The sequence below is a fragment of the Gobio gobio genome, assembly GCF_949357685.1.
Source record: "Gobio gobio genome assembly, chromosome: 18".
Classification (NCBI taxonomy): Eukaryota; Metazoa; Chordata; class Actinopteri; order Cypriniformes; family Gobionidae; genus Gobio; species Gobio gobio.
Genome location: NC_137111.1, coordinates 24,928,462 through 24,943,728, shown reverse-complemented (window position 1 = coordinate 24,943,728; position 15,267 = coordinate 24,928,462). Strand labels below are relative to the sequence as shown.

Genomic DNA, 15,267 nt, shown 5'->3' with positions numbered 1-15,267 from the left:
TGAGATAATTTAGTCATAGTGGTATTCATTATTTAAACAACACGTCAAGCCAAAATTTATTTATTTAAAGCGAAAATGAAACGGCATTGGGCTCATCTCTCTCATTCGGCAAGAATCCTAATATGCTTCCATATTTGCTATGAAACGTTAAGTTGCGAAATTTGTTCATTATTTAAACAAGGCTTTGTACTTGTGTTCCAATACCATGGAAAACAGCATCCTTCACATGCGCAAAAAAATGTGTTTGGTTGGGCGCTCGCGGATTTTTACAGCGGACCATTTAATTTGACTTTTATGTTTGGTTGACTGCATTTTATTTTAATGATGAATCGCCTAGCTTATGCTGCTATTTGTGCATGTAAAGCCAATTTAATTTGACATTCTAATCTTAACGGTTAATGGTTGACTAATGAGCTTTGGTTTTCAGTCCGGAAAATAATCTAAATGCTCTCATTTCAAATCTCTGCCAGATTTGTTATGCTACAGGCAAGTTCCCACTAACTCAAAAACTTGCGTACACGAGCTGCGACATGACGTGAGATTTGATCGTAGCCACTGCTCATGTCCATATTGATAAATGCCAAGTTTTGCGTGGAAACAGCCGTACGCAGTTTTCTGTCATACTTTCGTTTCATAAATGAGGCCCATTGTGTGCATCATTACTGTTCTGTATATATTGTCTTTTTGTATTGTATACTGTTTTATGCATATGATATGTTTTATGTAACCTAATCTATATCAAAATAAGCCTTGATTAGTTTCTTACATATTGCATGCATTGTATTCTTATATTAATTCAGAGCATGTTAGGACACAAAATTGCCAGCCCACTCTTATCATGCAAATGAATCCGCTTCTAAACAAAGGAACTTTTCCCGCTTGCAAATTACACATTTCTCATTGGTCAAGCGAAACACGAGAGGTGTGACCTCTGTGGAAGTAGAATCTCAGTGACCCTCGTGCTCTCCTGTTTCTGGTCGCTATTCGTGTGGGACCTCACTTTGTCCCGGACCCGCCGCACCTGTGGTGACAGGGCCTTAACACATCGAACCCTGTCGAAACTTTCCTCTCTAACTGTAGCCAGTAAGAAATAGTTATTTTTCTGCCGTCACAAAATATCCTTTCCGAGAGTTAATAGTTGATTACTGAGTGTTCACTGGACGAACAGGTTAATTGATTGTAATATTAATTTTGCTACATCAAGTTAATTCTATTAACTGATCCAAATGTTTATAATTAACTATTCATATTTCCCTTTTGAGCTAATTTGCTACAATAGTAGATGATACAAAAAAAAAAAAACACTGAGCAAAATGGCATCTTAAGTATGGTTTCAATAAACTCATATTAAGTCTGACTCCATTCTGGTATGGAACAATCGAATTAATTCCCAATTCCCATTTTCTTCCTCGCTGAATATCCAGTTTCACCCGGAAATATATGACACATTATGGAAGTAAAAAGGGTTGTGAACAATTCCTTGCAAAAGAAAATACTGATATTAAACACAAATTGAGCCTTTGAGGATAAAAGATCACGGCTTTTCCAAGAAAAGAAATTAAGCCACATCCTGCTTTATCATCAAAACTGATCTGTCCTAGTTATTGAGAAATTCAGCCCCACCAGGATCAAAACGGAAAAACAGCTTTTCGAACAGAAAACAAATCTGCCCTATTAGCAGTCTGCCAAATGAATGTGGTCATATGCGTGCAGGGTTTCCGGGGATGCTGACGTGTCATTTAGCACAGGCTGTCCTACCAAGAGCAGAAGTCTCTATATTACCCAGATTACCAACGAGGACTGAACGCAACTTGAAGTCATCCTTCAAAGAACTCAAAACAAGAACCTTTTTCAGCAAGACCAGCGTGGGCAGATCAAGGTTTGCGCCAATATAAACACATGAGGTAAGATGAGTGGAAAAATATTTTTAACATCTGATAAATACCCTCAACGCTGACATCAAACACGAGATACAGGCTGGGCGGAGAACAGAACATCAGGAGTCAGTAGGTTGAATATTAATTCCACACTTGTTTAACCATCAGGTTTCAGAGGTGAGAAGAGGTCTGGAGCAGAGCCACGTTTAGATAGGGTAGATAGAAAGAAGGGGGAAAAAAAACTGTGAAGGAGCCTGCTCCTCTTTGAAAAATTGGACATAATATTCACTGAATGTGAATATGAAGGCACATGTGAAGGGGAATACTTGTATTTAAAAAGTGAATGCAAAAGGGAGGATAAAAATACATTTACAGGATGAGAAGCAGAGAGCGCTGACCTACCTCACACACCTCATCTCGGTCCAACCCAAGCACATTACCCATAAGCCTGAGCACCTCAGCGCGCTTGTTTCGGGGGGTATGAAAATAGCCCAGGTAAAGATTCTTCATCAGAACCCTGTCAGAAATGAATGATGTTCGATTATATTTCACAGGAACACCCTTTTGAAAATATTTGGATCTAAATGTACTGTATATGAAATGTTTCCAATGCAGACTGTGTTTTGGACTCACTTATCCACTTTGCCTTCGGTGGTGTTCAAGAGGTTCATCAGTTTCCTCTGAGCCTCTTCCAACATCTCCTGTCTCACCTCCACTGTAAAACACACACAAGCACAAAGGTCTGAGGAATTTTATCCTTCATTGCTGTCACAGTTAGGGTCATGAGTTACGGGATAATTCATAAAACCAACACATTAATAAAGAAATAATTTACTTCACTAATGTCTGGCTTCTATCAGATATGGCTACGTGTCTAAGTGTGTGTGTCTGGGTCCAAGAAATGTACTTTTATTCAGCAAGGATGCATTAACTTGATCAAAAGTGACAAAGACACAACTTAAAATGCTTTTCTTTCGAACTTTCTATTTAAAATAGAACCTTAAAAAGTTTATCACACAGTTACCACAAAAATATGAAGCAGCCCAGTTTTCAATATTGATAATAATACATGTTTCTCAAGCACCAAATCAGCATACCAGAATGATTTCTGAAAGATCACTGAAGAATGAAGTTCTTCAGCTTTGTCATCACAGCAATAAATTACATTTTTAAATATAATAATAGAAAAGTTATTTTAAATTGTTCACAATATTGCAGATTTTATTGTATTTTTGCAGCCTGTATTATTTTCAAATAATGTAAGCCTTGGTAAGCATAAGAGACTTCTTTCAAAAACATAAAAGTTGAAATGCAATTTACACGACTATTAAGTTCCTTATAAATTTACATGCCACCGGTCCACCATAAGTCTTTTATTTCTAGCCAAAGTAGATTTTATTTGCACTTGGTTAGAGTTAATTTTGGACACTATTTGTGAGATGCCGACAGAGCCTTCAGTAGAAGGTGGTATGACTTTGTTATCTGTTAATGCAAACAGTAGAGAACGTGTGTTTGCACAGAACTAATAAGTATGTGTGTGTGTGCACCTTAACATAAACAGCAATAACATTGGTATGGGGTTAAGTGTGTCTGGGAATGTCTCATGGAGTAATAACAAAGAAGTGTGCGAGCATGACGTGCTCTAAATGCCTTTATCACCAACACCCCTCTCACTGGTCCAGAAGGTTTGGCGGTTCGGCTCTTGAGAACTCTTTTCCTCTGAGATTTTACCTCCAGAGACCACATGAACTCAGCGATAAGAGAGGGTGAGAGAGTTCCTGTCTGCGCTAAACACCCTGGAATGTCTGTCGGCTGCACTTGTGCTTTGCTAAGCAAAAATGAGCCGTTTTCGATCATTCTGTCTACGTTCTCCTCAGTCTTTCTTTGACAGATGCAGTAAAAATCCAAGCGCTCATCCCTCACCTTCCTCTCCCTCTTACCATATTGTTGATTTGGGGCTTGATAAGGACAGAGAAGAAAGGTATGGCTAAGATAGAAGACAGGGTGGATGGAAAAAGAGAATCTTTGTCTACACGTTTTGGCTACTGACATGCCATAAATATTGTCTCGAAGATACGAAAGAATGCTAAACATCTATACCATCTACAGACCTGGCATCTCTCTCTCAAATGCACGTGTGTTTCTTAGTGTCTGCACAGATATTAATCAAATTCAAACCACTATATAAAGCACAGTCTCAAAGAGTCAAACATAATTTAATGGTTCCTGATGTTCCTAGTCCTATTGACATTCACAAGTCTCTTCAGAAAAATGGTTCACAGTGCTACAAACCTAATCTCAGATTATGTGCCATGATTTTTGTGGCGACTACTAGCTACTTTTCTTGGCGCACTCGAAGTCTCATCGTTTTATGGGATTGTGTCTGCTGTGATAGATATGATAGCATTACTGCTGTACAGCACAGGTTCAGGAAGGTACAAAAAATGAAAAGCAATAAAATGCAATAAAAAAACTGCCCCGACTAAAGATTTTTCTAGTCGACTAGTAGTCCATCATTTAATTTAATGGTATATATGGGGTGGGAGGTGGCATCAGAAAATGGTTTGAGTTTCAGGGCTGAGAAAGAATATTATATGTAACATTGTAATACTAACCCATAATAATGAGCCTTTAAAATATAAATTAAGCACTCAAATGCACACAATGACTGTACCGTCAAAATGAATGATTATGAATGTGTTGGAGAAAAAAAGAAAGGAGACTGTCTGAACATTTGTAATAAACATTATTAATAAAGTAGTGTTTTCTGAGTCAATCTCTGTGACAAAGGTGAAGATGACGACGTTGACTCATCTCCGCAGTATAGTGGATGCGTTTATAGAGAAAAATGCATATTAAGTTAAACGTCATGCAGTAAGCACTGTACTAATTTAGCTTCCACATCCCGTATGGACACTTGGATATGTGCCTAATAATAGCACAAAATTATCGTAGTAGCGACCATGTAATTAACATTCAGTTACTACTTGCATGTTTAAAATGATAAGTCATGTTTGATGTTGATGAATGAAAGGCGAAAGGCGTTTGGATTTCCTGTGACAGAACACAAAAAAAATTATGTCCTGAGTTTAGGAGATTCTCTGATAAAGGGATGAAAGACTTTTTATACCCATTCAGGTACATTTTCCATTATGTAACTGGAACACTATAAGTGTGACAAATGTGAGCAGTTTGTACTCGGAGTACAGGACATGGGAGGGGTCCTAGGCTGTTTTTTCAAATTTTCCTAGCCTAACTTGATCCTTATAGAATCACAAAATAAATCATGTTTAATTAGTATGGCATAACTCCCAGTTTTGTTAATAAAGTAAAAAAAAAGCAAAGAAAAAAAAGTAATTGTCAAATTTACAGCAGAAATACCAGAGGGATTATTTTAGCCAATACGGGGGGCATTCAAATATTGTGTTGGACATCTGGGGCCTTCAGGTCAAAAGGTTGAGAAGCACTGTCCCAGTTACACAATGAGATGATTTCTAAGAAAGTTCTCAAGCACTGATTTCAACATAGTCATTCAGTTGGTGACATACTAAGCTATGTTTCCATCACCCTTTTTTATGCTCATTTTGAAGTATTGCATCAGAAACGAGTGATGGAAATTGTAAATTTTGAAACAAAAAGTTTTTAAGCTCGCTTGAGGTGGTTTTTGGCGAAAAAGAGTCAATGTGAATAATAGGAGATGGAAACGCATTTGCCGAATAACTTCTGATGTAGCGAATATTAAACCCATGTGAGGACTCTTTTTAGGGAACCGGATCATTTGGCTCAGCTCAGTAATAAGAGCCGGCTCTTTCATCTCCAAAACGGCTCTTCATTTACCACTTCTGGCTCTTTAAATTCAGTCAAATTTAGTAATGTTTGGCCTGTAATTGACATGTATGCACATTTTTCACTTAAATGATTAACTCATTTTATTTTCTGACCCGATGTTAAGGATGATATTTTTGCCACACTTCTTGACCACATGCACTCCATGCAGTGACTGAATGTTATGTTAAAGGGATAGTTCACCCCAAAATGAAATTTCTCTCATTAATTACTCACCCTCATGTCGTTCCAAACCCATAAAACCTTCGTTCATCTTCTGAACACAAATGAAGATATTTTTGGTGAAATCTGAGAGCTTTCTGACCCCACATAGACAGCAACACAACGGCCACTTTCAAGGCCCAGAAAGGTAGGAAAGAGATTGTTAAAATAGTCCATGTGACTACAGTGGATCAACCTTAAAATATTATGAAGTGACTAGAATACTTTTCGTGCGCAAAAAAATAAACAAAAATAATGACTTTATTCAACAATGTCTTCTCTTCCCTGTCACTCTCTTACGCTATTCACGTTGTTGGGCTATTCACACAGTGCAGTGCTTCCTAGTTCTATGGCAGAATGGCGGCTCACTATTGGCTGAGCACCACATGCATGCACTGTGGTGCTGCTTATGTGAATCACGTAGAAGAGTGACATGACAGAGAAGAGATTGTTGATAGGGATGGACAACAGTGATCGAGTACTTGAACGTGACAGCGACGATCGATCATGAAAACGATGATCACCCTGACTTTAAAACATTTATTTGTCTATTTTTCTGATTGGTTAGTGCGCCATTTTGGGCAGTAACTGAGGTCTGATTGGTTAGCGTTAGACAGCACGCCTTCCAGACCGGCGAAATAAAGTGAAACTGAAGTGGGCACTGCAGTGATGCCTGGAATCACTGTAATCATGAAATACAGTTAAGCGCAAGATGCGCAGCGCCAATCTGTCATATACATAGCATTATAATGAGAACACGATTGTAATAGAATGTTGTAAATTCTCTGCGCTTTAGTTCCCTGTGTATCAGCTGTTAAAGGAAATCCACAACGAGAGTTACATCAGACTAGCGGTGAAGTTCATGTGCGCATCCGCGTCTTTTTCTGCAGATGCAAGTTGAAAGATTACTATTAAGTTGTCTATACTGATTAATGTCATATAGGTTGCATTTGTTTGAGTTTAATAACCAGCTAGTAAAGTGCTGCCGTTACCAACTGGTGTTCATTCACTCACGACATTATCGACTCTGGGTTATTTGAGATGGTTATATTCTTTTTAGATAGGCTATTGATGATATTAATAATGCAGCAGTGTTATTTTGTTCACATGTTTTTTAACAGTAGACCTATGTTTTATTTAAAGTTGTTTCTCATTATGGCTTCGAAAACGCGTAGTGATGTCTGTAATCACTTTGATCATGAAAAATAATAAGTGCAAGATGTGCAGAGCCAATCTGTCATGTACATTATAATGAGAACACAATTGTAATAGTGTTGTAAATGATCTGTGCTTTAGTTGCCCGTGTATCGGCGTTGTTGTTAAGGGAAGAGCGCATTCAAAATGTGTAAAAACTAGCACGGCCAAGTTCACGTGTGCATTCGCGTCCTTTTGTGCTGATGATGTAAGTTGTAATAGGTACACTGATTAATCTAATATAGGGTGCGTTTGGGTTGAGTTTATTAACCTGCTAGCAAAGCTTTGCAAGGTGCTGTTTATTCACAGTTTCAGTTCAAATACAATGCCCTATATTATTAACTGGGTTATTTGAGACGGTTATTTTGTTTTTAGATGTTTCTTTTTCAAAAACATTTAGGCATCATAATCTAGCAGTTATTTTTTCTAGTCATATGTTCATGTTTTTTGATAGACATGTCATGTTTGTATTTGTCAACATTCATTTTCGTTTCATATCTCCATGAAGGAGACACCCCGTCCCCTGCACAAGCCCCGCCCGAGTACCTATCGATGATTCCCATCCCTAATTGTTGAATTTATTTTTGTTTGTTTTTTGCGCACAAAAACTATTCTCTAAGTTTGATAACTTTTAGGTTGTCACATGGTAGTCACATGGACTATTTTAATAATATCTTTCCTACCTTTTTCCTACCTGCTGTCTATGTGCAGTCAGAAAGCTCCTGGATTTCATCAAAAATATCTTAATGTGTTCTTAAGATGAACGGAGAGTCTTAATGAACCAGAAGGTCTTATGGGTTTGGAACGACATGAAGGTGAGTAATTAATGACAGAAATTAAATTTTTGGGTGATAACCCTAACCCTTTAATGTGTAGCCTATTGTATGTGTGTGTGACGAATCAAGAGCGGCGGGGTAATGTCATCACACGCGATCGTGCACACATACACATCAAAATAACATTCGGCTAGTGACTACTTGACATGTGGCTGATCAGTGTAGTGAAAGGATGATATTATTCCGTCTTGTATTAATATACAAAAAGGAAAAACGGAGACCGACTCTCACCGTTCGCTTAAAGGGATAGTTCACCCAAAAATGAAAATTAGCCCATAATTTACTCACCCTCAAGTCATCCTAGGTGTATATGACATTCTTCTTTCAGACGAATAAAATCGGAGTTATATTACAAAATGACAGGCTAATCCAAGCATTAGAATTTGATTCATAGTTGCTCTGTTTTTGAAGTCCATTAAAAGTGCATCTGCCCATCCAATAACGTGCTCCACGCGGCTCTGGGGTGTTAATAAAGGTCTTCTGAAGCAAATCGATGCGTTTGTGTAAGAAAAATATATTTAAAACTTTATCAAGTAAACTTTCGGCCGACCGCCTTCCCTGTTCAATTTATGGAAAGATTGTTGAAAGTTCCCCTGCCGATCGAAAGACTAACGCGACCAGGTACTCTCGTCATGACGTCACGTACGCATCTTGAGTTTCACTTTCAACATTCAACACTTTTCCACGGAAGGCGGTTGGCCGAAAGTTTACTTGACAAAATTTTAAATATGGATTTTTTTTTATACAAACACGTTAATTCACTTCAGAAGGCCTTTATTAACACCCCAGAGCCACGTGGAGCATGTTATTTGACGGACAGATGCACTTTTTATGGATTTCAAAAACAGAGCAACTATAAATCCAATTCTAATGCTTGGATTAGCCTGGACTTTTGTAATATAACTCCGATTTTATTCGTCTGAAAGAAGAATGTCATTTACACCAAGGATGACTTGAGGGTGAGTAAATTATGGGCTAATTTTCATTTTTGGGTGAACTATCCTTTTAAAGGAGCTGGCTCATGTAGACATCACTACTCTTTCTGCTGCTGGTGTTTTATTTACTGTTGGTTACTAGGTTACCAATACCACTGTCATCTGCTCAAACAACTTGATGGAAATGCACCTAATTCTAATGTTGTGTTTCTTTTTTTGCAAACTTTGAAAAGATTTGCTTCACGTTTGGATGAAAACTACCAGCTACTGTCTCACCTTGTTTCTTCAGATCTTCTAACTGCTCCTCTTTGAGGTCCAGTTGGTCAGTGAGGCGGGAGGCAGATTCTAGAGCTGCGTTCGCTTCATCCAGGTTTATCTAAGATTACACACACACAGACATTGAGCAATGATATAAATACTTGTGTCAAGCAGAGTGCAGAAAGGACAGAGGTTTGAACTGACTTGTAGAGCAGCAGCCTGATCCCCAAAATGTTCTGCTTTATTTCTCCACTCTTGTTTCTCTCTCTTGTGTTTTTCCAGTTCTGCGGAGTACATGGCTTTTTCTTCTGTAAAGAGAGATACAGATGTCAAGTTTATTCAGGATCGAGGATGCAGATTCCTCTCTTAATTCAAACAGAAAAAACAAAAAAGAACAAAAAAACTAACAGAAAATGTACACTCTAATCGACATTTGTAATTGCTCTAATAGTCATCATTCCATACAAGAAAAACGTCTTTCTTCATAAATTATACCAAAAATGGAATAGCAAAAACAATGTACACTCTTGCCTTGTTGAAACTGTTCTAGCACCATCTGCAGGTTAGAGAGTGACACTGCATACTGGTTGACCTGATCCTGAGTGGAACGGAGCTGAATAAGTGCTTCATCTCTCTGTCTGACAGCACCATTTAGCTGCTCCTGAAGAGACTCCACCTGCAGGCTTGCCTGCTGACTACAGACATGCACACACATAGTTAGAGACATTAGTGAGGCTAAAACAATCCAATGGGTACATTAGAAAAACAGGCTGCAAGCATACAGTATTTAAACAGACAGCAGCAATTAATATTTTGTCAGAATTTCTAGTAAATGACATGTTAATTTATTTCGTTGTCTGTTCAGAATCATAGGAAAATCGTGACCTCTATTTGAAAAATAAAAATAAAAATCATGATTCACAATTTATCCAGAATCGTGCAGCTCTAGTTGGTGTGATTTAGGGGTTGAACAACTTTTTAAGTCAACATTTATGTGAGGAAAGTCGAGTGAACTAGTTCCTGATGACGTCATTAATGAACAAATAAGCCTGAACCTTGAGTTGAGACTCCAAACGTGGGTTGCCTTGTGCACAGCTATGGCATATGACACAGGAATGGCATATTTGCACAACATGGCATATGGGGCTGGCAGTGGTTCATGTAGGTTGTCTACAAACCGGAATGTTGGTGGTTCAATCCCCGGTTCCACCTGACCAAGTGTCGAGGTGTCCATGAGCAAGACACCTAACCCCAGCTGCTCCCGACGAGCTGGATGGCGCCTTGCATGGCTGACACCGCCGTCGGTGTATGAATCAGTGAATGTGAGGCAATATGTAAAGCGCTTTGGATGGCCATGGGTCTGTTGAAAGCGCTATATAAATGCAGTCCATTTACCATTTACAGTGCTGCCCTTAAGGCTATTGCTCCTACATAACAGCTTATTTTAACAGCTCTTTTGTCTTTGGGTCGTTATATTTCTGCTCGTCCTAAATCAGATAAAGAAAAAGTAGCACAGTAAAGATTACATTTATTGGAATGCATTAGTGAGAGAGCGATTGTATGTGAATTAATTCTACCTGGCAGCGTCTCTCTACTAATAGTGAAGCTGTGGGTATTAGTTACTAAGAAATATATACTAGAACTTTTTAGTTTCAAAGCTTTCTTATTGACAGAATAGTGTTGACAATTCATTTCTGCGCTACTGAATATTTCTGTTGGCGCGTGATTTGCAATTAATTTACACGCAGACTACAATAAGCTGTTTAAAATGTACATTCACCTGATCAATTTTGAGCATCCATATGGTATAATCAAACATATCTTGTGAAGCACTCTCGGAGTATGCATTTATTAACTGTTTGGAAACGGAGCGTAAAAGTGGACTTCAAAGATTTCTGATGTTGCAAAGATTTTGCGCCCTCTATAGGCCATGATCAGCGACTAGTTGATGTCAAGCTTAAAGCGTCATGGCAGAGCATTCAAGTCGACTAGTCTGTGCAACCCCTAGTGTGAATTGGTGTGAAAGCAAAACTGGGGGAAGGTGTTGGAAGCTAACTCTGGCCTTCCCAACAGACAAAAACCCTTTGACTCCCACCTTGCGCTCTCCACGGCGTTAGAGGAAGACGCCAGTCGCTCCTCTAGGAGTGCCACTCTGCGTTTCAGCTCTCCCTCTCTTTCCTCAGCTGCCAAAGCCTCACGTGTGTACGAATCCTCAATCTCTAACAGGTGATTGCGCAAACGCTCCACCTCTTGCTTCAGGCGCTGCTCCTTATCACGCATGTGCTGCAGCTACACATAGAAAGAACATGGGAGTACAGTAATTCCCCTATTAGAATATATTTTTATTGTATACATAGGGTATTAAAAGAGAATTGGGAGATGGTAACAGTTAATATTTATAGTACTTTAGTAAGGCAATAAAGCACAGTAATGATATGTAATCTTGGCCTTTGTTACCTCACTCTGCAGAGCAGACGTCTCCATTTGTTTCTGTTTGAGGGCCATCATCACTTGATCTCTTTCCTGCTGAAACAACATTGCCTTGTCCTGCATGGACCTAATTTCATTCAACAATTGGTTCAGCTCACCAGATTTACCCTAAAGTACAGACAAAGGCAGAACAGATTAATTTCACAACAGATATAAAACCAGAACAGTCCAGAACACAAGTTGTATGCCTTCCTTGGCATTAACATTATGAAAGTGCATTGTTTCCACTGCAGTTTATAATTGGGGGTGGGTGAACAGGAGAGTACTTTACTTTTAATGTAAACATAAAATTTAAATGTAATTTTTGCAACAAAATGGAATTCCTAAAATCATCATGGTTATGGAACCATATAACCATTTCTGCATGATAGGATAAGGTATTTTAACAGCATTTTTAAAATTTAAACACACACAAACAAACGGACAAACAAGCAAACAGACAAACCTGCTCTTTATCTTTTAGCATCTTCTCCATGGCAGTGGCCTTCTCATTCACAGCACTAAACTGAAACTCTCGTTCCCGAAGCAACAGTGACACCTGCATGTTGGTCTCCTGCAGGGCACGGAACTCTGTCTCTTTCTCACGAGCTTTTGCTGCTATCGCTTCATTCTCCTCCTTTAAGTTTTTCACATCGAGTTCCAGGATTAGCGCACGCTCCTTGAGGTTCGTCACAGCCTGCTTCAAGACCTCGTTGTCATTCTCGCGGTTACGTAAATTTTCACTCACCTACAGTTTACAGGGGGAAAAAAAGCCACATACGGTTATCTAAGGTACTGCACATCTTACAGCTTTCCCTATCAGCCATTCAACAAAACAGAATTGTAAGTCACCTGACTGAGTTGGTCTCCTTTGGTCTTAATGAGTAGATCTTTCTCTCTGAGGGAGCGCTGTAGCGATTCTTGCTTCTCTCTGGCATGCTTAAGCTCCTCTACATGGCTTCTCTGCTCACTTTCAGACATAGATGCAGAATTTGACAAGCGATGATTGTTTTCCTGCAGAGTTCTTATCATGCTCTCCTTCTCTACTAATGTTCTTTGCATTGACTGCAACTCCTGATGTACACTCTCATCTTGCCCTGGTAGTGCTCCCCTCCCCAGGCTTGGAGGAGCAAAAGCCTGGGTAGCAATCGTAGCAGAAATTTCTGGAGATTGCTTGACAGTGCCAAGCTTCCCAAGCAGCACGTCTTTGGTGCTGCTCAGCTGGCTGATGCTCTGCTGCACCTGTGCCAGCTCTTGATTCAACAATCCCAGCTTTTGCTCTTTCTGCTCATAGCTCTGAATAAGTCTGGCGTAATCCACCGAGAGCTTTGAGCTGCAGTCGCTGTCGGCAGAAACCTGCCCCTGCAGCTTGAGGAGCTCCTCTTGCAACTGAGCAGATTCATGCTGCATGTTCCTCACCGTCGTGATCACCTGCTGTTTCCACTCTTCCATCTTCTTCACCTGTTGTTTGAGGGTGTCGCGTTCTTGTAGGAGCTCCTCGAACTGGTTGCTGCTAACGCCTCCTGAGCCACCACTCATGGAATCGCTAGCGCCGGATGCCTGAAGGACAGAGACCAGGGTCTGACATTTCTGTGTCAAGGCGTCAATCTCAATATCCTTCTCACGGATGATGCGGGAGAGGTTCTGAATGGTCTCTCGAAACATCTCTTGACTGCCTGAAGGGTCGCTCATGGTAGAGAGCCGCTGGTTTTCTTGCTGGAGCTTCAACAAGGCTGCTTCCTTGGCTGCAACAATGTCCATAATTCGATGGTAGTCTGAGCGCAGTTGGCTGTTCTCTCTGGTTTTCTCGTTGAGAACGGCCAGCACTTGTTCACGTTCCACCGCATAGGCCTGCAGCTGCTGCTGCAGGAACACCACGTCTTGGCCATGGCCACCGGACACTCGAGCGTGGAGCGCCTTGATTTCTAGATCTTTTTGAAGGACCATTTGTGACAGTTTTACCAGCTCATTTTGAGAGACCACAAGTTGGTCAAGCTGCTTGGTTAGAGAGAGGTTTTTCTCATTTAGTTGGTTAATCTCAGTCTCTTTCTCCCTGATCCCTTTCACTAGTTTCTCAATCTCTACTTTTGAAAGGTCATGTTTCTCGTTACCATTTTCACTATTCAATGACTGCGTCTTATCCTCCTGTAGGATTTCAACAGACTGTATTTGACTCTGTCCTTGTGTGCTTAGGCCCTCCACTTCTGACTGAAGCAGGACAATCTCCTCATCCTTAGAACTGATGAGTCTTTCGTAATTGAGTGAGCTTTGTTCATGTCTTGACCGTGTTTGCTCTAGTTCACTCTGTAGCACCTGTAGAGAACGCTGGGTCTGCAGCACTGTGGCCTGCTGCCCCTCTGATACCGACCTCAGAGCTTGGACCTCTTCTTCGAGCTGATCTCTGGCAGCTTTGAGCTGGGTCACCTCGGTCTCAAGCTCTGTGATGATGTCCAGTGTCCGCGGCTCTGATAATAACTGTGGTCTGCTTTGCTGGTCCTTCAGACGGTCAATCTCTTCTTTCAGATGGCTGTTTTCTTCCTTCATGGCTCCAAGCTGTTTGTCCTTCTCCTCCACTAACCTTCTCAGAGAGTCACACTCTTGAGTTACTCTCAAGACACTGCACTCTAAATCCTGTTGCATTTCCACAGCTTGAGCTTTCAACGTTTCGGCAAAGGCGTCCTTCTCCTGCAGAAGCTCTGAGAGTTGATTTTGACCTGCCACAGTGATGTCCAACATTTCGCTGGTGTCTTTGTGGTCAGAGACCATCTGCTCTAACTCACGCCTGAGCTCTGCAATCGTGAGCTCTTTCTCCTGATTTAGTTTCACCATTCGCTCGTGTTCGGTCTGCAGTGCAGAAGCATCCATAGAGCGTGCTCTGGTCAGTTCATCGATGGTTTGTTGATACTGTTTGTCCTGATCTGATAGTCGCTTCTCAGTTTGACTCAGCTCAGATTCTAACTGGCTTTTCTCTAGTTTCAAGGCTTCAATGCGGGTCTCTTTCTCCAGGGACATTCTGCTTAGAGAGGCTTGACCATCTTGGATCTGCCTTTCCAAACTGTCTATCTTGTCCAAAACCTGAGTGCTCTCGTCTTTCAACTTCCTATTTTTCATTTTCAAATCAATGTCCTCTGAAACAACCCTGTCGAAGGAAGTCTTCATATCTGCAAACTCTGTTCTTAAGTCCTGAATCTCTTTATCCTTAGCCTCAAGTACCTTCCGGTGTCCCTCTAATTCATTTCCATGCTCCCCAGAATGACTTAACTCCTCACGAAGTGCAATAAGTTCTGTCTCTCTCTCCTGAAGTGCCCTCTTGAGGTCGGAGGACTCCTGCCGCAGCTCTCTGCCCAGATCCTGTGACTTGCACAACTTTTCCCTCAACTCCTTTACTGTGGTTTCCAGTTGCTGTTTTGCCATGTGCAGTTCATTCAAGGAGAAGGCACTTTGACTTAGTTTCTCCCCCTGGGCTTCCAGCTCCAGTTGAAGAGCTCGTTTTTGGTCAAGAGATGAGCTGAGATCTGACCGAAGACGGGCTTCTTCTGCCTCAGCCTGCGTTTTCTGCAGGGACTGCTGGTCCTTCGCCGCAATAAGATGCTAGAGAAGGAAAATAGAGTAAGTATTCAGTATATTAATTTAAATTTGAAACATAGAAAA

The 15,267-nt window shown here is 40.5% G+C and overlaps 1 protein-coding gene across 1 annotated transcript in view; it reads right to left on the bottom strand.

The window, feature by feature from the left end:
* trip11 (thyroid hormone receptor interactor 11) overlaps positions 1–15,267 on the bottom strand; it is a 31,345-nt gene that overhangs the window by 5,949 nt on the left and 10,129 nt on the right. Inside the window, 9 exon segments of the mRNA XM_079843567.1 lie at positions 2,280–2,394; positions 2,511–2,592; positions 9,166–9,265; positions 9,352–9,455; positions 9,679–9,842; positions 11,243–11,436; positions 11,605–11,745; positions 12,083–12,364; positions 12,469–15,207. Coding sequence (XP_079699693.1) covers positions 2,280–2,394; positions 2,511–2,592; positions 9,166–9,265; positions 9,352–9,455; positions 9,679–9,842; positions 11,243–11,436; positions 11,605–11,745; positions 12,083–12,364; positions 12,469–15,207 — 3,921 coding nt within the window.